The sequence below is a fragment of the Ursus arctos genome, unplaced genomic scaffold (genome assembly GCF_023065955.2).
Source record: "Ursus arctos isolate Adak ecotype North America unplaced genomic scaffold, UrsArc2.0 scaffold_28, whole genome shotgun sequence".
Lineage (NCBI taxonomy): Eukaryota > Metazoa > Chordata > Mammalia > Carnivora > Ursidae > Ursus > Ursus arctos.
In genome coordinates this window covers 38,794,217-38,818,732 of record NW_026622963.1, presented here as the reverse complement: position 1 = coordinate 38,818,732, position 24,516 = coordinate 38,794,217, and the positions used below count along the sequence as shown (strand labels likewise).

General features: G+C 48.8%; 1 protein-coding gene across 3 annotated transcripts in view; it reads right to left on the bottom strand.

The window, feature by feature from the left end:
* Positions 1-2,077: 2,077 nt before the first annotated feature.
* IREB2 (iron responsive element binding protein 2) overlaps positions 2,078-24,516 on the bottom strand; it is a 46,019-nt gene continuing 23,580 nt past the window's right edge. For all 3 annotated transcript variants that reach the window (XM_044388473.3, XM_026510635.4, XM_044388474.3), the window contains 16 exons: positions 24,031-24,214; positions 23,121-23,260; positions 20,918-21,089; positions 19,060-19,160; positions 16,922-17,038; positions 15,353-15,512; positions 14,506-14,641; positions 13,374-13,458; positions 12,895-13,051; positions 12,291-12,415; positions 10,463-10,567; positions 10,225-10,367; positions 7,929-8,076; positions 7,720-7,842; positions 5,782-5,967; positions 2,078-5,002 (listed from right to left, as the gene is read on the bottom strand). In XM_044388473.3, the coding sequence (XP_044244408.1) occupies positions 4,892-5,002; positions 5,782-5,967; positions 7,720-7,842; positions 7,929-8,076; positions 10,225-10,367; positions 10,463-10,567; positions 12,291-12,415; positions 12,895-13,051; positions 13,374-13,458; positions 14,506-14,641; positions 15,353-15,512; positions 16,922-17,038; positions 19,060-19,160; positions 20,918-21,089; positions 23,121-23,260; positions 24,031-24,214 (2,193 nt within the window). In that variant the 3' untranslated portion in view covers positions 2,078-4,891. The remainder of the gene's footprint in view (positions 5,003-5,781; positions 5,968-7,719; positions 7,843-7,928; positions 8,077-10,224; positions 10,368-10,462; positions 10,568-12,290; positions 12,416-12,894; positions 13,052-13,373; positions 13,459-14,505; positions 14,642-15,352; positions 15,513-16,921; positions 17,039-19,059; positions 19,161-20,917; positions 21,090-23,120; positions 23,261-24,030; positions 24,215-24,516) is intronic.

The following is a 24,516-nucleotide window of genomic DNA, read 5'->3' as shown; positions in this document are numbered from 1 at the left end:
TCGGGGGTCACCCCATTCAGAATCCGGCTACCTCTGACGTAACTAGGATTCTTGTTTCTGATTGGCTCCTCGAGATCCCGCCCCGTCCCGCCCCGCCCCTCCGGTGGACAGCCACTGGTCAGGGTTTCTGCTCCCGAGCGGCACCAGCAGTTGGGTCCCGTCCCCGCGGCTGCTCCGCGCGCGGTTTCCTTCGGGATTCGGGGCGTCCCGCTCTCTCTCCCCTCGCCTTGCGTTCCGCTGCCGCCGGAGCCCGTTCCCCGGGGCCGCTTTCCTAGTGCCGCTGGTACACACCCCCCTCCGCGGCGCCCGGCCACCCGACCTCCGGCTGGGCTGGGGCCGAAGCTCCGACGACCGCTCGCTCCCAGGCCCCCGGCCCGAGCAGCAGATGGGGCGGGGGGCCACGGGCGGTCCCGGCTTCGCGGGCCGGGGCCAAAGTCGCCCAGGGCCAAGAGCGGGGCTGGCAGGCGGGCCGGAAAAATCGGGGCGCCAGGCAGGACTTCTCGGCGGGTCGGAGCTCTGGCTGCGGCGCGGTCTCCGGGGTTCTGCCGGCGCCCCCCCTCCTCCCGTGCAGGTACCGCACCTCCCCTGCGGGTCCAGCACCCCCTTCCCCCTGCGGGTCCAGCACCCCCTGCGGGGGGGGGGGTCCACGTGGGGTCCCCTGGCCTGGTCACCTGTCCTCCTTCCCGGGTCAACATACTTTGCTCCGCTCTCATCTCCAAGGAGCAGGCCTTTATTTTCACCCGCCGGGGGCTTTCTCCTCTGGAAATCCCTTCAGGGTGTCGGACCAACTTTGATTCCGATTCCCCACAACCCAAATCTGACTCCTACTGGCCTCTTAAGGCCCTCAGCTTGCTGTTCCCCAGACAGCTCCTGACTTCCCTCCAGGGGTCTGTTTCTCTACCTCCCGCTCTTCCTGGGATGAGGCCATGCGGATGTAGACCCTACCTGGAAACTGAGAGATGAGGAGGCAGGGCCCCTCTCCAGCCTGTGCCTTCTTTAGATAGGCTGTGCTTTGTAGCCTGCCCTTGCACTATTTATTTTCAAGTAATCTCTACTCCCAATGTGGAGCTGGAACTCAGGACCCCAAGATCCAGAGTTCATGCTTCACCGCCTGAGTCAGCCAGGCGCCCCCACCTTTCATTTTAAATGCACAGCTCTTTGTCTTCAATAATATCCTCATACAGAAATCTGGCCCTGGCAGACTAATGAGGTTGCTATGAAGAGTGGTAGAAAGGGCAGATAGTTTGAGATTACACGACACCGCTCCAGGATGGAGGCCCACGGCCCTGGCAGACTAATGAGCGGCTGGCGGAGGGAGGAGGCAGCTGATCCCAGCATGAAGAGGCTCGTGAAAACACAGCACCTCCATCCCGCCTCAAGAAAAAGCCATTTCCTCTGTCATACACAGCTAAGAGCACGAGACCACCAATTCAGTCCTAGATGTTGACTTTAACATAAATTCCCTGCACAGCGAGACCGTGGAACGGAGGTTATGGGCAGCCCAACTGTGGACGGACCAGCTCCTTCCTTAAATCTGTATGTAATGAGTATGTGCACCAGACTGCTCCAGGACACACAAATTAGGGGGACCCAGGACCAGGAGTGATTGTAGGAGTTACATTTTCGGTGAGATAAAATGTCTATTTAACCAAGGGGGACGGGGTTGCCGGCACAGCAGACTGTCTCCGTCTCATGAATGTTCGGGAAAAGGTTGCCCAGCTGGCTGTTATCTGTACCAGAGGTCCCACTCTGGCTGAGTGAACAGTCTTCTCAACTGTAAGATGTGATTCCATGGACCCGAGGACCTGCTGAGCCAACCCTTGCATGGAGCTGGACGTCCCTCACGGTTCCCACGAGGCCACCCACCCTGGGATGGGGACCAGATCACCGTGGTTTCTGTTCCCACGGGCCCGAGACTAGCAACAGGGACGGGCAGGACCACAGCTCTTCCTGGAGTCGTGTCGGGGGCGACTAACCTCTCAACATTCACGTAAACATCCTCCAAGAGGGATTTCTGGATGTTTGTAAGTTACGGTGTTTTATTTTCAATCACCACAAAATGTTTTATAGCAAGAAATATGTGATAATACAATTTTCTTTATTAAAAATAATTTACAGCATCAATAACATATACACAATTGTCATCAACTGAACTTTCCTCCAATATATTTTTATACAATACTTAACATTATTGAACTTAAAACTGTTACACTGTTTTGTTGGCTTTAAATAATAGGCAATGATTTATAGTTACTTGAGATACATGGTTTCATAGTCATATATTATATGCAAAATTGATAGAAACATCGGCACTACCACACTTCAGGGGAAAACGCCGAAGTCCGTCTGCTCCCCCTCACGCCTCCAAGTCAACATCCAGGATCTGAGCACCCCTCCTAACCCTAAAGGCAAAGACAAGTGTCTCTTAACCACAGGAAAACGTCAGTCCAAACGCGTCTCCTCCTCCTGTCACCCACCGCGAGGAGGTGAACGCACTCGCCGCGGTCACCGTGTGCCGACAACAGCGCTGGCTGTGGTCCCAGCGGCACGCACTCTTCCCATGGAACCGATAAGGCCGATGCCCCGCCACGCACTGAGCAGTCCAGCCACGGTGACTGTGATGTTGTCTCGTGCGGGAACTGACGACCAGCGTCACCTCGGACGCTTCAGCTGTAAGAACGCAACTCCATGGCTGGACGGACGCCCCTCTGGTCTCATCATACAGGAGAAAGAGCGGGAGGCAGGAAACATGGCAATGGCAGGCGGCATCATTTTGGTAAGATGAAAAAAATGCTGCTGTCGATACTACGTCTAAGTTGTACTCTGAATCACACCACTCGTCTGCTTCTCTCACGTGCCCCCTATCCTTCCTCTTCACAATACTGTGCATCTTTTTAAACACCAGATGACCCACCCAGAGAGAGTCAACAAAGGCGGTAAAACGATGAAAGCAAGAGCTGTCACCGCTGCGCACACAGAGCACTGGGCCAGAGGCAGGAGCGCACGGCGCGCACGGCGGCGCAGAGACTCTCCTCTCCGGCACCGGCCGCGCTCTGTGCTCCACTGGGCGGGAGCGAGAGGCCCGGAGTCTCGACTCTGCTCCTGGAGTCTGAGGTCTGCTTGTCCTGGTGCTGGCCTAGGTAGAGGGAATGCACCGGCCCGGCCGCCTGGCCCGGGTGTTTCTGCCGACGCCCACGCCGTTCGGTGCGGCATGGACGACACGTGTCCCCACGCAAACGGTCTGGGGCAGCCACCTCCCCCAAGCACATAACAGGTATGTAACAACATCTGGCTCGTAAAGTCCCCCTAATTCATGTTTTCACATAAATTAAACACACGCACGGACGGACACACAGGTGTAACAACAGATCAGGAACACAGCATGAAAGTACCATGGAAGATAGTTACGAAAACTGTAAATAAAGAAGGGAAATCACTTTCTCAGACTCCAGTCCATGCGATTGTCTGAACACAGATTCGCAGACTGCTTTCAGAGGACGGGAGATTGTGCGAGTGCTTCTGTGCAAAGCTCTCGGCGGTCTGCACCCCGCGCTCTGGTAGTTCCGGCTAGAAGTGAGCGGAACGCAGTCCTTCCTTCTGTGCACCGAGGGCCCAACGAGCCGCAGCAAACCAACTGGGTCAGAGGGGGACCTCCACGTGAAAGAAAACCTCTACAATTAACCTTCTGGCTGCTAAGTTTAATTTCTTAAATTAAAAAATGGCATAGGACTTTCTGGAATTAATTATCCAACCTTTTCCTTAAAAGTCACCAAACGTCTAGTTGACAGAACACTTGCTGTGGTGAACGGACACGTGTGGGGAGAAAGTCGGATCTCCAGACAGCAACGATGTAAGTGTTTTATCCTGATAGTCAGCTTTGGTTAAAACAAAAACGTAATCAATAGAATCATGCATCCCAGGTAAAATAAGGATTCAAAATGACAGAAAACCGATTTTAAATCATTAAGAAATAACTAACATTTAGAAATGCCTAGAGTTGAGCAGCAACCATATAATTTAGGGTGGATAATTTAAAAGTCTAGAGAAAATCATTTTAGCATTTAATGATTAAGTTCTCTTCAGCAACTATAAAAGTGTGGAATTTTGGTTAACAATACCTAAAATGATAGGTTATAGGAAGTAACAGTATCACATAAAGTGAGCAAAATGATCGAATCTGGTCGCTAGACTCCCATCTGAGGCTGGCCAGCGGGCACAGGAGCAAATTACTGCACACGATGACAGGTGTACGTTCACTCTTCAGACACGGCATGACCCAAGCCCCACGTCCGCGTGTGGACGTGCCTGGGCCAGATGGGACACGAGGACTGCGTCTGGGGCAGTGTTGAGCCCCCGCAGTCAGACGGACGCTAGGGTGACCCTGGCTTATATTACAAACTATGAACGCCAACCATGTCCGGCCCAGGCCTGGGAGTCCACTTGTAAACCAGATCCCAGCTTCCACAGCAGTCGAATCTGGCTTCTCACACGCGCACCTGCTAGTCGTAAACCAGCAAACAGCAGTACACAGTTTTGTGCGAAACTAAACAATCAACTTCAGGAAGGTACTCATGTAAGAATCTTCAACACAGGTTCAAATTCTGCCTTTATTTACAAAATGGTCTGATAAAATACCCCCGTACTTATAGGCCTTCCCACAGCACACCTCACACGTTGATTTGAGCAATGTTAATAGCACCATTCGTATATTATTTAAAATCAGAAAGATTTCATTTCAGTCACTATGTTGATTCATAATCATTTACACCCATGGTGAGATCGGTGAGCGCACGGGACCGCCTGCAGCTCCAGGGCGAGGATCCCTGGGTCCAGCACAAAAGGCTTTACTCGCAGTTACCAGTTCTGAAAGGGTATCCGTGTGGAGCAGATACTATGAGAATTTTCGTGCCACAAAGTTTAATAATCCTCCATGTTTGTACAACGTTACTTCCACATCGTTTTCAAACGAAGCAATCACGGTGAATACTTTCCCAGTGCTTGTCTTTAAACAAACAGAAACATCTCATGTGAGTGATAAAATCTTCAAGTGCCCCCGGGGTTCAGACCACCTGTCTTCATACCCATGACAACACCTGCCAGACCCTTCGAGACCCTTCTCCCACCCGAAACAGACCACGTCTAACCACGGGCTTCGCAGCGAAGGAGGGAAACGGTACTTTCAGCCCTACTTCTAAGCAGGCTCCACAGCCAGGGCGGAGCCCAACGGAGGGCTCGAACTCACCACCCTGAGATCACGACCTGAGCTGAGATCCAGAGTCCGACACCCCTCCATCCCCATTTCTAAATGATGAGTCCCGTATCACCTACAACAGTAATTGGGTGATGCAGACTCTGACTAGTTAGGGAAGTTACACCCACTCCCCACATCCACTTGGTATTGACTACTCAGCCTGCCTAGCATCTGCTATCCTTCCCTGCGCTCCTCTCAGCGCACACTCCCCTCTGGCCTCTCCTGCGGCCGTGGGCCTGCCTGGATTCTAATCCCATCAGCACAGAAGCAGCGGGAGGCCAGGAAAGGCCGAGGACGCAGGCTCACGGGGAAGCCCGCCTGTCGTCTTGTTCTCTGGACTGAGTATCTAGCGCTCTCCGCTTTTCCTCAGTCTCAGCGGCATTGATACGGCTCCCTAGGACACACGGCCATCTGAAACCCCACGGTATGTTCACTCAACGCTAGTGTGCAACGGGCGGTCATCATTTCTCTTCAGTTGACACCCAGCTGACTACACAGCATGCAGTCACGTATTTGAGAATCGGAGATACCTTTATAGTTAATGTAACTCCAGGAGACAGCTCTTCAGGAAATGTTAAAGAAAACGTTTCTCTGCCGGAGAGGCCCAAGGAATCTGCATTTTCTCCCGGAAGGAACTGAAGTGGAGCTATGCCAATTCCGATCAAATGATCTTTGTGAATTTTTTCATAACTTTCAGCCAAAACAGCCTTCACACCCTGTAACAAATGTGCATTTTATTTCTTCCAATCACGTCTTCAAAGTTGCTTTATTGGACCATTTTCAGGAAAACATGGTTCTCGTAGCCCCTTCTATGAAACTTCTTAAGCCAAGACCACACACTGAACGTCTGTGCTGGATCAAATACCTACAGCGGGTGGTTCTGTGCTTTCAGGCAGCTCCCTACTGCTTTCTACCCGCCCCTGTGCCCTGCAGGGCTGAGTCCATCTCCTCAGGCGTGTCAAAGCCCTGGGGGGGGGGGGGCCCTAGCTCCAACGAGGTTCAGGAGGGTCTGTGACCCTGGCAGACCCACGTACGCGCTCAGCAGCACTGTCTCATGGCCTGCCACGCGAACACAGAAACAAAGAAGTACGGCCCACAGCGACAGAGGAAACAGGAGACGTGGATTCTACAAATACTTAGAAGCTAAGTGACCCTGAGCAGACATCGCATGACAAAAACCATCAAGTGAACGTAGAGAGTGACACCAGTAAGGGTTGTGTCCATTTGCAACAACAAAACCCTGTTCTCTGAAGAAAACAAGCCAGAGAGGCTCCAGACCCAAGTTTCTCAACTTTCCTTAGTGTCCTCCTTCAGAGCCTTTCCCCGACATCCTCCCCCAGCCACATCTTTCCCCCTGCTGCCCGCCCTACAATTTTAATGCCACACACATAGACCGCGCATCTGTTTAAGTACCGTGTGCACATCTGTACTCCATACATAAAAAGACTGACATGTTCTTACCACCCAGAAATCAATTCTGAGCCCTGTGAGTGCCACTACCTGACAAGAATGGATGCCCTGGGCCGAGGGGGTGCCAGGCACAGGGGAAATGAGCATTAAGTGCAGGTCTGCACCCCTGGAAGTCCCTGCAGACACAGACACATGGGCTCTTGCAGTCAAACAGGCGGGTTACCATCCGCTCATCTACATACGGCCCATCAACAGACAAGACCCAGCCGACACCCCCAGCCTGGGAGCAGTGTTTCAGTGTCTAACCGAACAGACAGCTTAGGATCAAGGATGAGCAAAGCCTCCAACATAGAAAACAAAGACAAAAATGTCAGAAAAAAGGGAACCTGTACGTGTAATTAATATTCACAACAGGGATAATTAATATCTCAGGCTTATTCCCACAGCTCCTCTGAGTACTTCCGTTCTAAGGCGGAGAAGACTCGAGGAGAATGGAGCGTGCAGGATCAGGACAGCTAGGAGGGCTCTCCTGGCCGGCTGCTCCGAGCATTTGTGAGCGAGCGCCTGGCAGAGAGCAGGACAGCACCTGTCCTGACGACCCTCTCTAGCAGCCCCGCCCCCTGTCCACACTTCAGCAAGGACACGGGTGTGAGATGTGCCTTCCCGGCAGGTGGCCAGGCACCATCACCTCCTACCCCCTGACCCACCTCTGAAGTCTGTGAACCCCCAAAAGAAAAAGTTAAAGTCGGGGGACAAGTAGAACTCTCAGTGGGCACAAAGAATCAGCATTCCAGAGCGTCAGTTTAAGACAAGGGCCTCCTTTCCCTCCACCGGACGGATTCCTTCAAGTAAGACCGATGAAGATTTAATCTAACCCAGACTATTAAAACGCAACAAGATGAGTACAATATATACGATCCCTTAAAAAAACCCACCAATAGGAGTTCCAGATAAGCATAAAAAATCCAAATGAGCAAAATAAACTCTGACAGGATGTTACTGACAAAAGGAAACATTTAAAACTCCATTTTAAGAAGATAACACTGAAGCATCAGTACCAGCAGATACGGTCCTTTGGCAGCCCAGTCTCTGGAATTTCCGGAGCCGTATTTTTTCCCTGCTAAGATGATCAGCGGGACGCCCTCCTTCTGGTACAGCTCCGCAGCCTCAAACACATCCAGCTGTGGAGTGAAGACAAACATGAGTACCCTCAGGACGAGCTCGGGTCCAGGCGGCAGCTGCCCAAATGCTCTGTGCGCAACCTTACCGTCTGTCCTGACGGGAAATGAATTGTTTTGGGAGCTGGTTTCCCAAGGAACTTATTAAACAGCTTGATATTCGCGAACGTGCCTCTCGTCATCACGGCGTCGTTGCCCCTGCGGGCCCCATAGGAGTTGAACTCGCGAGGAGTAAGGCTGCGAGGAAGTCGTGAAGCCGGTTTCATTTCAGACGGAAAACCATCACACGTTACTGAATCATAAAACATACTCAGAAACCCTCTTTTTATGCTGGAAGATTTCAAGCACATACAGTCGTGGAGAAAACAGAACAGCGAATGCCCAGCTGCCCATTTCTTCTAGAATCATCCCTTAGTAGACGATTATGAGGCAAACTCAGGTAACGTATTCTAACTGTATATATCTATGTTTCTCTAAAACACATGAACTCAAAAAACACTATCTTGATATAAAAAAAAATCATAATTTCTTTCTATCAGATAGCCAGTCGCTATTTCAATTCCAGATTCCAAATCTGGAATCAATCATTTCTCCAAGAAGCACTGGATGCCTGTACAGGTTTTCCCACTGTCTGAAGACAGAGCACCCCTAGGAAATCTTTCCCAAGTCGAAACGGCATAAAGGGAAGAGTATCCACCCCTTTCCAGAAATTCACATGGTGCCATTTGGCTTTTACCAAAAACCTACACGCTAGGGTCCTCCTCAGATTTCTTTCAGTACGTGCGAGCATGAGACCGCAGCGCAAGGCGACTTCGCTAGTGGGAGTCCCGACGCCAGGAACGGCGGCAGACACCGTAACCTGGGTGGGGGACGGTGCTCACTGCTGCTGGCCTGGTCACAACACGTGTGACCTTTTAGGGACAAGAAACAACGGAGCATAAGCAACAATCAGCAACCAATGCTGATCAGTTTCTAATCTGGTCTTTTACGTAAAGGCAGTGAGTTTTCTAAACTTGTACGTTTAAGCTTCTTACTTCAGCACACACGTGATGAGGGGTTTATAGGGCCCCCAAAAATCCTGACTGATGAGAACTAAGACATCCGTATTTATAGGTTAGAACCCGTGCAGCGGTTACATATTTGAGAAAAGCGGAGACTTTTGTTGGTGGATGCTAGGTCACAGTTATGACCAAGAGAGAAATAATGACCAAAAAAGTTTTATTTCTCACCACTACAGATAAAAGCCACATGTGTGACAGATTCACTCTCGTCAAGTTCTAGCTACTAGCAGCTTCCACCAAAAGATGTTTTACATTCATACCAAACTATAGTTAACCAGAAAAAAAATTCAAACACAAATTCCACAACAGCACCGATGGGACTGTAAGCAGAGCCAGGCAGCGGCGTGACACGTGCGACCAAGCCACAGGGCACTGAAGCCCTCTCGACGCCAAGTTGTCATGCGAACAGCCCTGGCATCTACGGCCGCACAGGCCGAGGTGCAGAAAATGCTGCCCTAACTCCGTGTCTGCAGTCCTGATAACAGAGCAACTCCACGTTATTAATCATGCAGAAATAACACAAAGTCTTTCTGAGTTTAGAGGTCTAGCTTCCACGTCAATGATGTTTACATCCTCTTCCATTATTCTTGTAAAACTTTAGGCTCAATGGGCAGAAATTCATTGTCTTTTGATTGACGCAGACCAAGCTGAGCCTCGCGCACGCGTGCGTTATAGCCTGCGAGACACACGTTTAAATTCTGCACTCCAACGATAGGAGGAGCCATCAGACTTCACTTTGTAGGTCAAAGAAAGCTGACTTTTCAATAAAGTAGCATTTAAAAAAAAAAAGAAAAAGAAAAATCTTGTTTCCAGTTGTTTAGACTACCAAGGGCTCGATTTAAAACAGCAAATTCCATTTCTAAAGTTACAGGCAAAAGCAGGTACAACGGGTACCCCGTTACTGCAGAAGTCAGATCCAGCAGTGATCAGACCTCCCCTGTGACGACAGCAGCCTGCGCAGCCCAACCCCGAACGATACCAGGTGCGGGCGCACCCTGTCGAAAATCTGGGTAGAACTTCTGACTCGCCTTCTGCGACCAGAACCCTTACCCAAAACATAAAGTCAACTAACACCTATTCTGTGTCATACGTGTTACGTCCTCTACTCCTCCAAGTCAGCCAGAGAACAGAAAGTGCTGAGAACATCCCAAGAAGAAGAAAGACACTCACAGTCCTGGGCGGTGTTCGTCAAAACAAATGTGAGTGTAAGTGGGTCGCGCTGCTCCAGGGTCAAACGCATGTACTGGGCAGGGAACATGACCAGGAGGAGCCTCTGAATCCAGGAGGAAGGGGACACTCACGCGTCTCGGGGCCGCGCACCTACCCTCTGTTTGTCAAGTACTTGGCAGCGGCACTGCTCCTGGCGATGCTCCCAGCGGGCGATATGTGGTCTGTGGTGACCGAGTCGCCCAGATACAGGAGGACGTGCGCATTTTCAATGGGCTGCAGGGCAACCGGCTCTTTGGTCTAAGAAGTAGAAAGAGTGAAAAGCGTTTACCCTTCGTGAGGTTTTTTTAGTTCATAACCACCTTGAAAAGATCAAAGAGTAAAACCGTACTTACAAGCTTATCAAAAAATGAAGGACATCTGATATACGTGGACTTTAAGTCCCACGGAAACAGCACTGAATCCGGTGCTTCTAGGGAATTCCAGCGCTTATTTCCCATCTAAATGTCAGTTTGGTTGATGAACAAAGAAAAGATAAAATGGAGTGAGAAAAAAAGAGGCTTATGAAAATGTTCAACAGAATTAAAAAGTACTTATGTTAGTTAGAAAGCCCCAGAATAAGGCCTTCTTCATTGGGAAAGGAAGCTAAGATGGCACATTCTAGAACATCACAACATTTTTGGACAGAATAAAGATTTCCTTATTAAACTCCAGTACACTAGATTTTCATGAATACCCTGAGATTAAGTTTTACATAAACTGAACACAAAAGACTTTAAGGAAGCCACTAAAAAGGTCAAGGGTTTTTAGAAAAAGCGACCCATGTAGTTAAACAGAGGCCGTGTCGTGGGGACGCACTGCTCACCTGCAAGAGCACGGCTGAGAGAAAACCCTCTGCCGCTGTCAGTGCGCGTGTCCCCCACAGGGTCCTCCCTCCACCCCACGAGAAGTCTCACCACGGTTCCGCACCGCCACCACGGCCAGTGGTCCGCACCACAGCCACCTCGCACACGCGACTGCTCCAACCCACCGGCCCGACTGTGTGTGTCCTTCTTTTTATTTAAATTTAATTTTTTAAATTTTATTTTAAATCGACTCCATGCTCAACATGCGGCTTGAACTCACGACGCTGAGATGAAGAAACCCACACGCTGACTGCATGGGCCGGGTGCCCCTGCTCTGTCCTTCCTGTCCAGCCCTTCCCTACCACATCCTCCACACGGACACAGAGCGGTCCTCCTGAGGCTAACACTCCTGTTCACAACCTCGCGAAGGCTCCCCTGTCACTTCCTTCGAGACTCCACGTTAATCACGGCCTAAAGCCTCCTCTGTCATCTCGATCCCCGCGTCTCCCCAACACCGTTTCCCGCCACGTTCCCTCACTTCCTGTGGGCCGGTCACCCTGGCACCCGCATCAAGGGTCCCTCCGTGACGCCTTTACACGTCCGCCCTGCCCGGAAAGTTCTGCTCTTGGTCCAAACGTACAGAAACGTCTTCACTCCTGAAAAGCTGCTCAGGACACACCGTGGTTTTGACCGCTCTACGTACACCGACTCCTCAGACTGGGGTCAGCCGCCTCTCTTCCTGCTCTGCAGTCTCCGTGGCACCTACCACTTCTTAATTACTGTGTGATTTACCTCACGATTCTGTTTACGGTTCACTATCCGCCTCTCCCCACGAGAATTTCACATTTTGTTCATGGATATATTCCAGAACATAAGAGTGCCTGGCACACAGTAGGCGCTCAATAAATATCTTGTTCAGTGAATACCTCTGCTACCCTTTTATTTATATTCTCATTTTTTTAAACTGTGAATATATGTATGTTTGTGGGCGCACAAAACCCCTCTGAAAAGACGTGTCAGCAAGTGACGTGCCTGAGGCCCCTGAGGAGGCGAGGCAGGCGGCCGGGGCAAGAGGGAAACTCCACGCTTGCCCTTCTTCTGAACTCTGAACCATCTGAATGGAAACAACAAACGGGCCGTTCCTATGAATTCTGCCCATATTCAGGTTGCTTGCTACCCCTTTCTAGTAAGTAAGATCCGTTTTAATACTCTAAGCTATTCTCCTAGACATTACAGATTCCAAATGCAAAATGATTATCGCTTATTAAAAACTGTATGTTCAAAATAATGTGATTTTAATTTTTATTAAATTCAGAAAGACACATGAAATAAACACTGCTATTTGTTAAACTACTGAAGAAACAAGTGAGCCTCTTACCTCCATTTTCTCTTTCAGCGCTTTAAACATGGACAGTACGACACGCTCTTCCTCCATCTGATGGACCTCCTCTCGGCTGGGCCAGATGTCCTGCAGGTAAATGCTCTTGCCGGTAGCGTCAGTGCCTGGAGAGAACATTGTACCATCAGTTAGTATAAAAAAGTAACTCCCTCCAGGAGCACCTGGGTGGCTCAGGTGGTTGAGCGTCAACTCCTCATTTCGGCTCAGGGGTCCTGGGATCGAGCCCTGCGTCAGGCTCCATGCCCAGTGGGGAGTCTTTTCTCCCTTCCCCTCTCTTAAATAAATAAATCTTTAAAAAAAAAAAAAAAAAAAAGTAATTCCCTCAAGGCATTCGTATCTTTTCAAAAACCTATCCCAGAAACCAAGTAAATCACCGAACACCAGACTGCTTCAGGCATAAGCAGCTAAAAACACTACGCACTTGTACATTTTATATTCTTCATAGGAATACAGAAATGAGTAACTGCATGATAAGATTTCCTGAAATAATTCGTAGAGTAGACGGTCTAAGAAGCATTTCAGAAATACAACTTCTGGAGCAAAAAGCTTGTGCAGGTATGTGTGTATAATAAAGGAAAGCTACCTAAAGGCTCTGTCTGGAAGTCTATATTCACCGTGCCCGCTATGGCGTAAGCCACCACCAAGGGTGGGGAGGCAAGGTAATTGGCACGAACACAATCACAAAGACGACCTTCAAAATTTTTGTTTCCAGATAAAACTCCACAAGTAACCAAATCACCCTGAAAAAAAAATACACACAAACATATAATCAAGAGATGGTACAAATTCGGATAATCATATATAAGCAATCTCAAATATTATATGTCTGATGGCAAGATAACCAAAAAGCATACTAGCAATTATCAGATACAGAACTGTCCAATCCTCTGAATAAACCAATTCACAACATTATTAAGGGATTATTTCAAGGATCTAAAAATGATTCTTTCAATCATTTTAAGATTCCTGTCTTCCCAAGAGGTGGAAGGACTACAGAAATACAAATACATCGATATATATTTCTACCATTTAACAGAATATATGGTTAAGAAAACCCCTTACCTGTTTGACTGCATTTAAAACTGCTTCTGATAAGGGTGCTGTATTTCCCACACACGTTGAACATCCGTAGCCAACTACTTCGAATCTGCATTTGGAAAAACACACGTGATTGAACGGGACGTCGTAATGTTAGTCAAGACAGGGCCGGCCTCGTCTCTCACTGCCATCCCTGCAAGGAGCGGCCTGAGCGCACATAGCCCCGACACGCGGATCAACCCTCATTGGTCTGTCTGTCTGACCGTCAGGCGTGATGTCGGTACTGAACGCAAGAACTCTGACAGAGCAACGCCGAGTTAGATGTGGTTACCTAAATCCGACACAAAACCTGCACGCTGCACAGGGCAGTTCCCCAAATACAGCTTGTCAGGGCTGCAAGATGACCGTTCAGAAAACGGATACGGGGCTTCTATCCAGGGTTTCACCTGACGGCGACGGTGGAGCCAAGGCCTCAGAAGGGGCCCTGCAGCTGCGAACGCCAATGCGAGTAGATCTCTTAATTCTTGACCAACCAAAAACCCAAAGAAAGTCCCTGACAAAAATCCCAAGACAGTATAACTAAGAAATTACAGGTATAACTCTCAAAATTACTTGCAGCCACTCTCCTAAAAGCAAAAAAAAATTTTTTTTAATTTATCAGTCTTGCAAAGGAATTCATGATTTATCGAAGATAACAAGTTCCAAAATATGGCCAGTACAATTACTTCTTCTGAGTCCATGAGAAATGGGACAGTTATTTCCTACAAAGTTCAGGGACAACTTAACCCATGCTTGATAAACCCAGTAACCTCAGAACGTCAATTCAGACAATTCAGTCCGTTCATGATGCAGCCTGTCACCTTTTGCTCTTTCTGAAAACTGACCTCACAGGAATCACGCACCACCTGGAGCCATTCCTCACAAGTGTCTGTCTTTACATCCGCACAGTAGAGGCCACACCTCCACCTCCTGGGGACCAACACCCAGCCCCGCCCCTCCAGTCTGCCCCGTCAGCGCCTGTGGACCGGGTGGTAGTGCACAGGTAACAGGAGAACAGGGCCTATTCTTCCTGTCTTCTCTTCGCACATGAGAGGCTCCCACGGCCTGGAATCACTGAGGAGCCCCGTTCGCAGCAGCCGCGGTGGCGCTCACATACCCGAGCTTACTGAGATAGGGCAACACTCCACTGGAACTGAGGTAATGCGTGACCATCCCGCTCCCTGGAGATAAGCTTGTCCTTATGTATGGTTTTACATGCAGACCGGCGTCCACGGCTTTCTTAGCCAGGAGACCTGCACGGTAAACAGTGACGCATCAGGGCAGTGCTCAGCAGTCAATCCCCAATTCATGGAAGGGTCCAAGTCCAAAGGCATGAATTCACGGTCCTTATTCCGTCCATTTTACTCTATTGATGTGTTTCATTTAAAACAAACACAAAATTATCCTGATACACCAGCCTTTCCGTGGTAAATGAAGATACCGCCTCACGTCACAGCATCACACACACGGAAAACAGGGACACATAATAATGTGCACACGTACAACACATATCACTACCCTCTTAGATGCCATCATGATAGCAATCCCACACTTGTTACCCATGACTTTATACAAGGAACGAGTGCTGTTACGTCCATACAACATACAATGTCCGTTTACAAGCCCCGTCAATCATCTTTTACTTCCTAATACTCTCAGCGGACTCCCGTGCACCTGCTGTGGTCAACCATGGAGAGATTCGCTAATTAGCCACACCTCTAAATTAACAGAAGCAGGTAACATCCTAAAACTAACAGACATGTAAACCGTAATAAAAAAATTTACCTTTTGTGTAACAAAAACAAAATTAGTAACATAAACCAAACTCAGGCTCCTAAAGACCCAATTAAAATCTCAGGAAGTCTCTCAATACCAAACACAGCAGGATCCAGGCATCATCTCAGAAACAAGGTGAGTAGGGCAGAAGCGGACAAACTCACTCCGGAAAGGGAAGAAAGGCCTACCTGCGGCGAGCATGACGGATGGATTACAGTTGTTGGTGCAGCTGGTGACCGCGGCCATGACCACAGACCCGTGAGACAGCTTGTACTCACTTCCTTCGTAATGAATAGAGATGTTATCCTTCTGCTTCTCAGCTGCAATCTGGAAGCCTTTAAAGCCCACCTACACAAACGTGCACAGAAATACAAACATTCTGGGTAATCTAGAGAAACAAAGTTCTGACTGCGCGTGTGTGGTGTGAAGGTCGCGACGCCCCGTCCTTGTAACTCAGCTGGACCAGGAATCTGAACAGTCACACACGAGGGTGCTGATGTTCCTCACTCCCTGGGATCTGGATCTTCCCGACGCTGAGGTTCTCTGCCCGATCCTACGGACCGTGGTCCTCAGCAGACGGCACAGTCGTGACCCTGCTCTGGGTGTGCGTGCAGAGCACACGGAGCAGGCCCGGCTGCAAGCCTGGAGCGCCATGCTCACTGCACTACTTCACCCCTGCACCAAGTTCAGCACCAGCAACAACTACCAAGTCACAGAAAGAAAGGCTCCGGAAAGAGCGCCGGACCCTAGCTCCCCAAAGACAGACAGTGCTCAGGTCTGAGCTGCGATTCTCACAAAGTACAGACCCTGAGAGTCAAAGAGGTCACTTGCCATTCAGTTCCATTTACTGGACGTTACGGGCGTGAGTACACAGTGCGGGGTTTTCTCCTCATCTGGGGTCAGCCGTCGACAACACTGCTGCCCAACGGCCTTTCTGCGACGACCCAAGGGCCACAACCACCTGCAGCAACTGAGTGCCTGAGATCAGGCAACTACGACGACAGACACAACGGATGTCTGACCTCACAGCGGGCTGGGGACAGCGCCAGATGACGGACGTGCTTCACACGGGAGGGGACTGACAGGGACTCTGGCCTGCGCCTCACACGCGAGAACACGGCAGCAGCCCGAGTCTACGAACTGGGCTGGTCCTCCACCACCCAGCGCAAGAAGTACTATTCTCCACCATCCAGCCCAAGAAGTACTCTGTCCTCCACCACCCAGTGTAAGAAGTACTTTCCTCCACCACCCAGCCCAAGAAGTACTCTGTCCTCCACCACCCAGCGCCAAGAAGTACTCGGTCCTCCACCACCCAGCGCCAAGAAGTACTCGGTCCTCCACCACCCAGCGCCAAGAAGTACTCGGTCCTCCACCACCCAGCGCCAAGAAGTACTCGGTCCTCCACCACCCAGCGCAAGAAGTACTCGGTCCTCCACCACCCAGCGCAAGAAGTACTCGGTCCTCCACCACCCAGCGCAAGAAGTACTCGGTCCTCCACCACCCAGCGCAAGAAGTACTCGGTCCTCTACCACCCAGTGTAAGAAGTACTTGTCCCTCTACCACCCAGCACAAGAAGTACTCTGTCCTTTACCACTCAGCACAAGAAGTACTCGGTCCTCCACCACCCAGCACAAGAAGTACTCTGTCCTCCACCACCCAGCACAAGAAGTACTGTCCTCCACCACCCAGCACAAGAAGTACTTGGCCCTCTACCACTCAGCGCAAGTACTGACAAAGGTGGTGGTGTGGTAACCTGCCTTTTCATTCAAGCAAGCTTGAAAGTCACGTTTCATGTCCGTCACAGCAACTCTATCCTGAGGTCTCTTTGGACCGCTGACAGACGCAACGATTGAATTCAGATGAATCCGGATCACCTAGGAAACGGGAGGGAAGAGGAAGACAAGGAATGAGAATTCGTTAGGTACAGACTGCAATCCAGCACTACTTCCTGAAGCAGAATGAAAACATCCACACTTGTGTAATGGTGATCTACACCCCCAGAAACAAATTAATTTGTGAAACACAGCATACAAACATTTGCTAAAAGCAAAAGCAGCGGATCAGTATGCAAACCGTCCCACACCAGCCATATAGTCTACAGAGTATTTTGTTTGCCCGATTTCCTGTCGTCGTGGATGCCGGACGATAAAGCAGACGCCTGTGAAAGCTATCGGTCTCCTGCCTCCAGGCTCCAAATGCACCCTTCCCTGCTCTGTGACAACTGAGGTGGGTTCAAGGAACACAGCTCCTTCCTCGGCGGGCGTGGTGCCAAGTCTGGTCAGCACAGGGTGCTGGAGGGACACGGCAGAGGGACTTTCCCCTTCTTGTTCCAATGTGTCTAGCCGGCCAGGCTCCAGCAAGGCCAGCTTTTATTCCTTGGTTAAAAAAACCTGTATCTTCTTTTTTTTTTTTTTTTAAAGATTTTATTTATTTATTTGACAGAGATAGAGACAGCCAGCGAGAGAGGGAACACAAGCAGGGAGAGTAGGAGAGGAAAAAGCAGGCTCCCAGCGGAGGAGCCTGATGCGGGGCTCGATCCCATAACGCCAGGATCACGCCCTGGGCCGAAGGCAGACGCTTAACCACTGTGCCACCCAGGCGCCCCAAAAACCTGTATCTTCTTAAAACCCAAACTCCCAACTAGGCTTCTGTGCATTTCTTCCAGCATGTTTACCATTTTCTTCTGTCCGTTTTATTTGGGTGCAATCGGTTCAGACGAAGCTTCTCTCAGCCCTGCCTACTCTAGCTGATCCCAACGGCAATGCCCGCCACACAGCAGTTTCGCTTTACGGATCCAGAGGATCCCTATCTTCACACCTTAACGAGTTTGTCTTGAAACCAACGTCCTGGTGGGCTTTAGTTTTATTTCTTTAATAAACAAATTTATTCCTTTTTATTATATAATGTGAGAGTTTTCATTTTTCTTCTTCTTTCCCTTTGTCTTTAAAAAGTGGACAAAGCACTAAAATAAACAGAGCTGAAAGAGCCAGAAAACGATGAGCTGAGTTAAAGATCTGCCCAGAGCTGACAGATCCAGGTCGTCCAGGCGCTCCACTGGCCGGCACGACACCCGTGTGGCCTCGGCATGTCGGGCACCGCAGCTGCACAGCCACAGACACCCGACAAAGCTCCTCTCCTGGGGAGCCCACCTGCCTTCTTGGCAGGGGACAGGCAAACGAGTACAGAAATTCACAGATTCCAGGCAGGCATATGTGCTATGAGGAGAACTAAAGCAGGATCAGCAAATGCTCTTGCCCAAGAAAACAGCTGAACAGTTAACCAGACCTTTGACGACACCACATGGTTTGAGATGCTTAACACACTCCCAGGAAAGGAATGTCACGAAAACCCAAACTTCCTGACAGTGAACTTTACTTACTTCAATACAAATCTCCAACAGATAAATAGTGGCCTGGATAACAGAATACGTTTAACATTTAAGCCGACAAAACCTTACACTCCTTTCACAACACATCTCTACAGAATGCAGACGCTAACCGGATGCAAGCATCACCAGAAGCGACAGGTTCGGGGCGCAGCACGGTGCTCTTCTCAGAGTAGAAAAGCATCAGAGTGAGAGGGTAAGAGTCAATTTTGTGTTTTAAATATTAAAAATTTAGACTTAATAAAATGTAAAATTCACTAACAGAAATCTACATATAAACTTAATGAATAAAATTTACAAGTAACAAATAACATCAACTGATTAAATGGTAACAGGTGACGTTTACTGAGCACTTTCTGGGTGCCTGAAACCACTCTGACGCATTTAATCTAACATATTTAACCCCTTCAGAACAGCTTCCTATTTTGGAGGTAAGCAAACGGAGGCAGAGAGGCTGCAGGGCTGCAGGCCGGGAGCGGCAACGAGGGCCCCTCCACCCCCCACACACACCTGGGAGTATGCGGGTTCTCCTGAATTATCCTGGTCATGTCGAAACAATTTCACAGCTTTAAGGTATGTTTCCATTGACTTGAGTTTAGCTTTGTCAAAACCTAGAAAGAGCAACAAGGACAAAAACACAGTTAGAAATTTTGAACTCTCTGGGGGTGAGGGTGAATTCCAATGAGAAAGAAACAGACACTGCACATTACTAAGTACTCAGAATTCACTTCTTTACAAATTGCTAACTGATATTACCCTCGAGAGTAGTAAAAACTCTACCCTTCATGAAAACTTGATAAAATACATACTAGCTCCCCCTTTAAAAGTTACTCAGAGACGAGAAATACTGGGCTAGTTCTATAAAACTCACAAAACCTATACTGTTTGCAGAAAATAAATCATTAACATTGAATATAATAAATTATCATCCACCACGAAGGACACTCATTACTTTCCAGTGTGAATATAAAAATCAAAACAAAAACTTAAATGAGGCTTAAGGAAAGTCTCATGAGCAGAAACACAGAAGTCTAACAAGATCTTCCAGAAGGTAAAGGAATCAAGATGTTAACAATGGGCAGTCCTCTGCAAGCCTCATGGGAAGTCCGCAGTGGTGGCGGATCATATCCTCCAGCAACTGACAGTATACTCCCTGAGTTGTATGTTCTTCTTACAATGTGACAATGACATCTCTCTGTCAAGGGGCAGAATCGGCCCCGTGGACATGAGCTTTGGGACAGACCCTTGGCTGGCTGACACTCGCTCTTGTAGGTCACCCACCTTTGAGAAGCCACCACGTGAGAAAGGACAAGTAGGAGATGTGGTGGACAGTCCCAGCTAAGCACCCACTGACCAACCTTCAGCACCCTGGGCTCCCAAGTCTCGCGGTTGAGGCTGCAGACATCACGGAGCAGACACACGCTGTGCCAGCCGTGCCGCCTACATTACCGCCCGTGGACACCACGCAGCCGTAAGTGATTATTACTGTCTTAAGCCATAAAGTTTTAGGGAAACTTGTTACAGCAACAGATCACTAATATACAAGTCATATCAACATGGAAGGGAGGAGGCACCCCCACCATTTCTCTCTAAATGTTCTACCAACCCAATACCCTTTAGAGAAAGCTCTGCACTTGATAAGAACCGTTCCCTCCAATGTTCCAAATGACCACCTGTCCATCTTGCCATCTGGCCTATTAACTTATAAAATGTGCCCCCGAATGAAAGATACGAGACCCTGTCCCCCAAATGTACTTATGATCAGAGACCAGTAGTTCAGCAACGGTCTCACAGAAGGGAAGTGGGCGGCAGGAGGGAGGTCGCAGGAGCACATGCTGGTCTCACAGGTACTTTCTACGCTAAAAGTTGTCAATACAAGAGGGTCCAACCTCCCGTTAATCAGGCTACAAAAAAGATGTGGAAACTGTAACCCTACGCTGCTTTTTGCAAAATCGTGTTACTCTTTAGACGGAGCACAGGTCCCCAGACTCTTCCGTCTGCTGACTCCTCTACTCCTGGTGGGGGACAGCTGAGAGAATGGGAGTGTGCACAGGCCTGCCTCCCATCAAACCGCAGCTCTGACCGCTAAGAAGGGTCGGCAGCCACCCGTCCTGGAAGAAGTGAGGCCGAGACCGGCGCTGGACTCATCCCTCTAAATCACTGTGAATGGGTCACACGGGAGGGACTACGTTCTGAGGGCACAACATTCTTTAACGACGTCCGAGGCAGTTTACTTGAAAGCCACTATTTCAGAATAAGATCATTTCCTGAATATTAAACACCATGCACAAAGTAGTTATTAGGAAATACTTAGACAGACACACTGGACGGGTAACACATTTATCCTAATGATCTTTCATCTTCTTACCTGTATGTTCTAAATGTTTTAATGTCACATTGTCAACAGGGAAAAAGCTGAGGATAGCACCATATTCTGGACACATGTTTGCTATTGTGGTCCGATCCACTATAGATAACTGTGAAACTCCACTTCCAAAAAACTCAACAAACTTTCCAGCCACTCCTACTTGCCTGAGGTGCTATACAAAGGGACACACAGAAAGGCACACACAATTAGTAAGATTGGCATGGATTCTCTGAAAAGCACAAAAGCTGACTTTTACCCCTACCAGTGACAGCGGATGAAAAAGGTTCTCTGTTGTTCTTATCAAACGTCAACTCACTCTGGGTCTGCAGATATTTTAAGATAAACAGTCCACAGAAGGCCGGCCCAATATCACCGTCCGGCAGGGCAGAAAGGGCTTAAGAGCTGAAAATGGCTAGATCTGCAGGCGAATGTCTCTGACATCGAGGCAGACCTCCGACCCAACAGTGCGCGTGTTAGCCGGCAGCCTTTCCTCTTTCTTAGAGGACACGAAACAGTGCTAACCACTGATGGCATCTTAGATTTAATGGAATACTACCCTGCTGATCAAACTGTGTATTTAAATAAAAAAATATGTTCTGGCTACAAAGATTCTTCGAATTCCAACCCTGTCCACATATTTACAGCATCGTTCATTATTGGTAAATTTCATTTTGACAGGATTTCACACGTCCTTGTAAAGTCACATTTCCGAGTTATTACCAAGTAACCACGCCAGCGGCTCGTCTAACTACACCACGGCCTCAGACTGGGGCAGGAGACGCCGAGGGAGGTAACTTGGAATGAGACCACCTTCGACCCAAGAATAATATTCAGCCCTAACAGTGCAGAGGTGCGAGGGGCCCTTTAATCCACTCTCGTATAGAAGGCTAAGACGTGTTTTCATGTTCACGGTTGTAGTTCTGAGGGTCAGAGCAGCACACGTTAAGATACACTAAGCTAAAGGCTGTTTCAACAAATTCATGGCGCCACAATACACACTTTGAAAAATGATATGGGATTAATCCTATAAAGGTCATGAATACAACAGCACCTCAGCAGAGAAAATATTTAATAAATGTAAACATACGTGATAGATTTAATTTTGTACCAACACGCCAAAATTTAAAAATAGACACGTAATCTTGTTACAAAAATATATAGCCAGAGGGGTCTAAAAAGTGGCATTACTTCTCAGGTTACCCAAAGGAAAGTAGATATTTCTCTAAAAGCATACTGAGATCCTCCTTCTCTCTTAGGAACAATCCTGCAATCTTCAGTTTAACGTCTTATCTTTCGGTTCCATGCGTGCACGGAGTCAACGACCTCTACAAGGTGTCAGCATGTTTTCAATTAGGGAAGAAGGCTCCACGCTAAACGTCGACAGCGCGGCTGGACCCATTCTTCCCCTGCAGAGACTCTCTAAAGCCTTCAGACCAATCATCTAACCAGAAAAGTGGAGGCTCCAGGATCCAAACTGGCGTTGTACGTGGGATATTACCCACACTCATTTATTTAACAAAGGGACTTAATCATTAAAGTTACTGAAAACCAGAAGCTCAGGATGGAGACTTACAAATTACCATTCACTAGGAAATTCTAGAGTACACGTATTATAGGCATGCACCCAGTATTTTAAAAATTCACGTTAAGGTTTTCTATAATCCTTTAAAAGTGTTAAAACAGCTAACAGACAATCTTTACACTGGCGCACTTCCATAGTCCATATTCTCCAGGACAGAAATCGTTTCTAAAGGGCAAATGATTCAGTTAGGTATTAAAGAAATACAAATACTTTTCCTAAACAGGATTCTCTAATCCACGCGGTCAACAAGTGAGACCGTAACAGTTAGGAGCCTGGATGCGTCCTGTTCCAGCACTCACTGCTCAGTCCAGTGACCCTCTCCCAAGTCATTCAACCTGACGGCGTCTCTGTTTTCTCAGAAATGAAATGGGGATGGTCACAGCAGTGCTCTTCCAGACTTGTAATGAGGAACGAAGGAGGCAAGAGTCAAGCAAACAGCAAGCGTTTCTGTACCCACTGGCACCAAGGAAGGGCTCTGTGTCTGCAGCTGCTCCTGTGCTGGTCACCACGAGGCCACGGCCAAGAAGGCCAGGGCACAGCAGGGGCAGTGCAGAACCCAACCCTGCCCTCACGGGACCCCTGCACGAAATGTCCGCTACACCATGCGGTTGGCACAATTACCTTTGTAATGCCAAGCACGACATCTATGGACGTGACAAAAGGGTTTGATGAGCCGGTCAACTCACATCCAACCACCTCCGGTAGAGTAAGAGAAACTGGCAGACCCAGCATCACTGCTTCGGTTTCAATGCCTCCAACGCCTAAAGCGGTAAGACAGACGGTCAGCACAGCGCACCTGAAGATTATGTAAGTTCTCTGCGTACATCTGCTGTCTGAGTGCCCCATGAGCGCGTCCTACTCACGAAGCAGCTCAGAGCCGCCACATTGCCCTACTACGTGGATGTGGACCCAATCTCTGCCAAAGAATGACTCACTCACATGGCTGAAACAGACTGGTGTCTACCTTCGTAGGAAATGCAGTCAACGTCCAGTATTTATCATGCTGAACACCGTACTGAAGCTCGAGATAGAGCCTGAAGCCAGAGCCCATGAGCCTCAGCAAGCGCAGTCCAGAGGTCAGGACGAGTCAGCAAGTCTAACGCCCTGCGAGAGACTAAGCCTATCCTGCTAGAGGGGAGAGCCCAGGCCAAACCGGGAGGTACACACGCACAGCTCACTTGGGGGAGTCCACGACTTGTCTTTAAGACGTGTGTGCGTGAACGGCCGGAGGCAGCAGGTTGTAAAGGGCCTTGCATAAAACACAAAGGAATCTAGAGTCCTAAAGAAGGCCAGAAGTCCCGTAGGACTGGAACCAGGGAGTAACCACAGCGTCCCTGGTGATCGCTCCATGACGGCAGCGCTGCGTGGGGCACGCTGTCCACACACGCTCGGGTCCAGAGTCGTCCTGTCGCCGCTACTGCAGATGAGGAAACCGCCCCAAAGAGCCTATAGAGACCGCTACCTACACTCCTTTACAATGTTTCTGACACCACGTCCCCCGCAAATTAAATATACTGAGTGGTTTACTTACCCCACCCCAGAATCCCCAAGCCGTTCACCATGGTTATGTGCGAGTCTGTGCCAACCACACTGTCTGGGAAGAGGAGGTCGTCTTCCTCAAACACCACTCTCGACAAATACTCTAGGTTGACTTGATGAGCCATTCCAGTTCCAGGAGGGATTACAGCCACGTTCTTAAAAACTCTTGAACTCCACTGTCATGTTTAAGTTTAAAAAATCCAAGTGTTAGTGTATCAATTTGTGCTCACAATCAAAACACAAGTAAATACTGACACTAAAAATATTTTACCAACATTCAAATGGTTGATGTTTACAGTAGACACATGAGGACAAATACAGAGATACTAACTCTAAACATATTCATTTTGCAGATTATTAAAGCAAAATTAAGTCAAAGAGAAATGTTCTAGTAGTTCAGATAAATGGTAGTTTTCAACGGTGCCCCAAGGACTCACACAGGAAGCGGGGGGTGGGGGTGGCCAAGCACAAGGCCTTC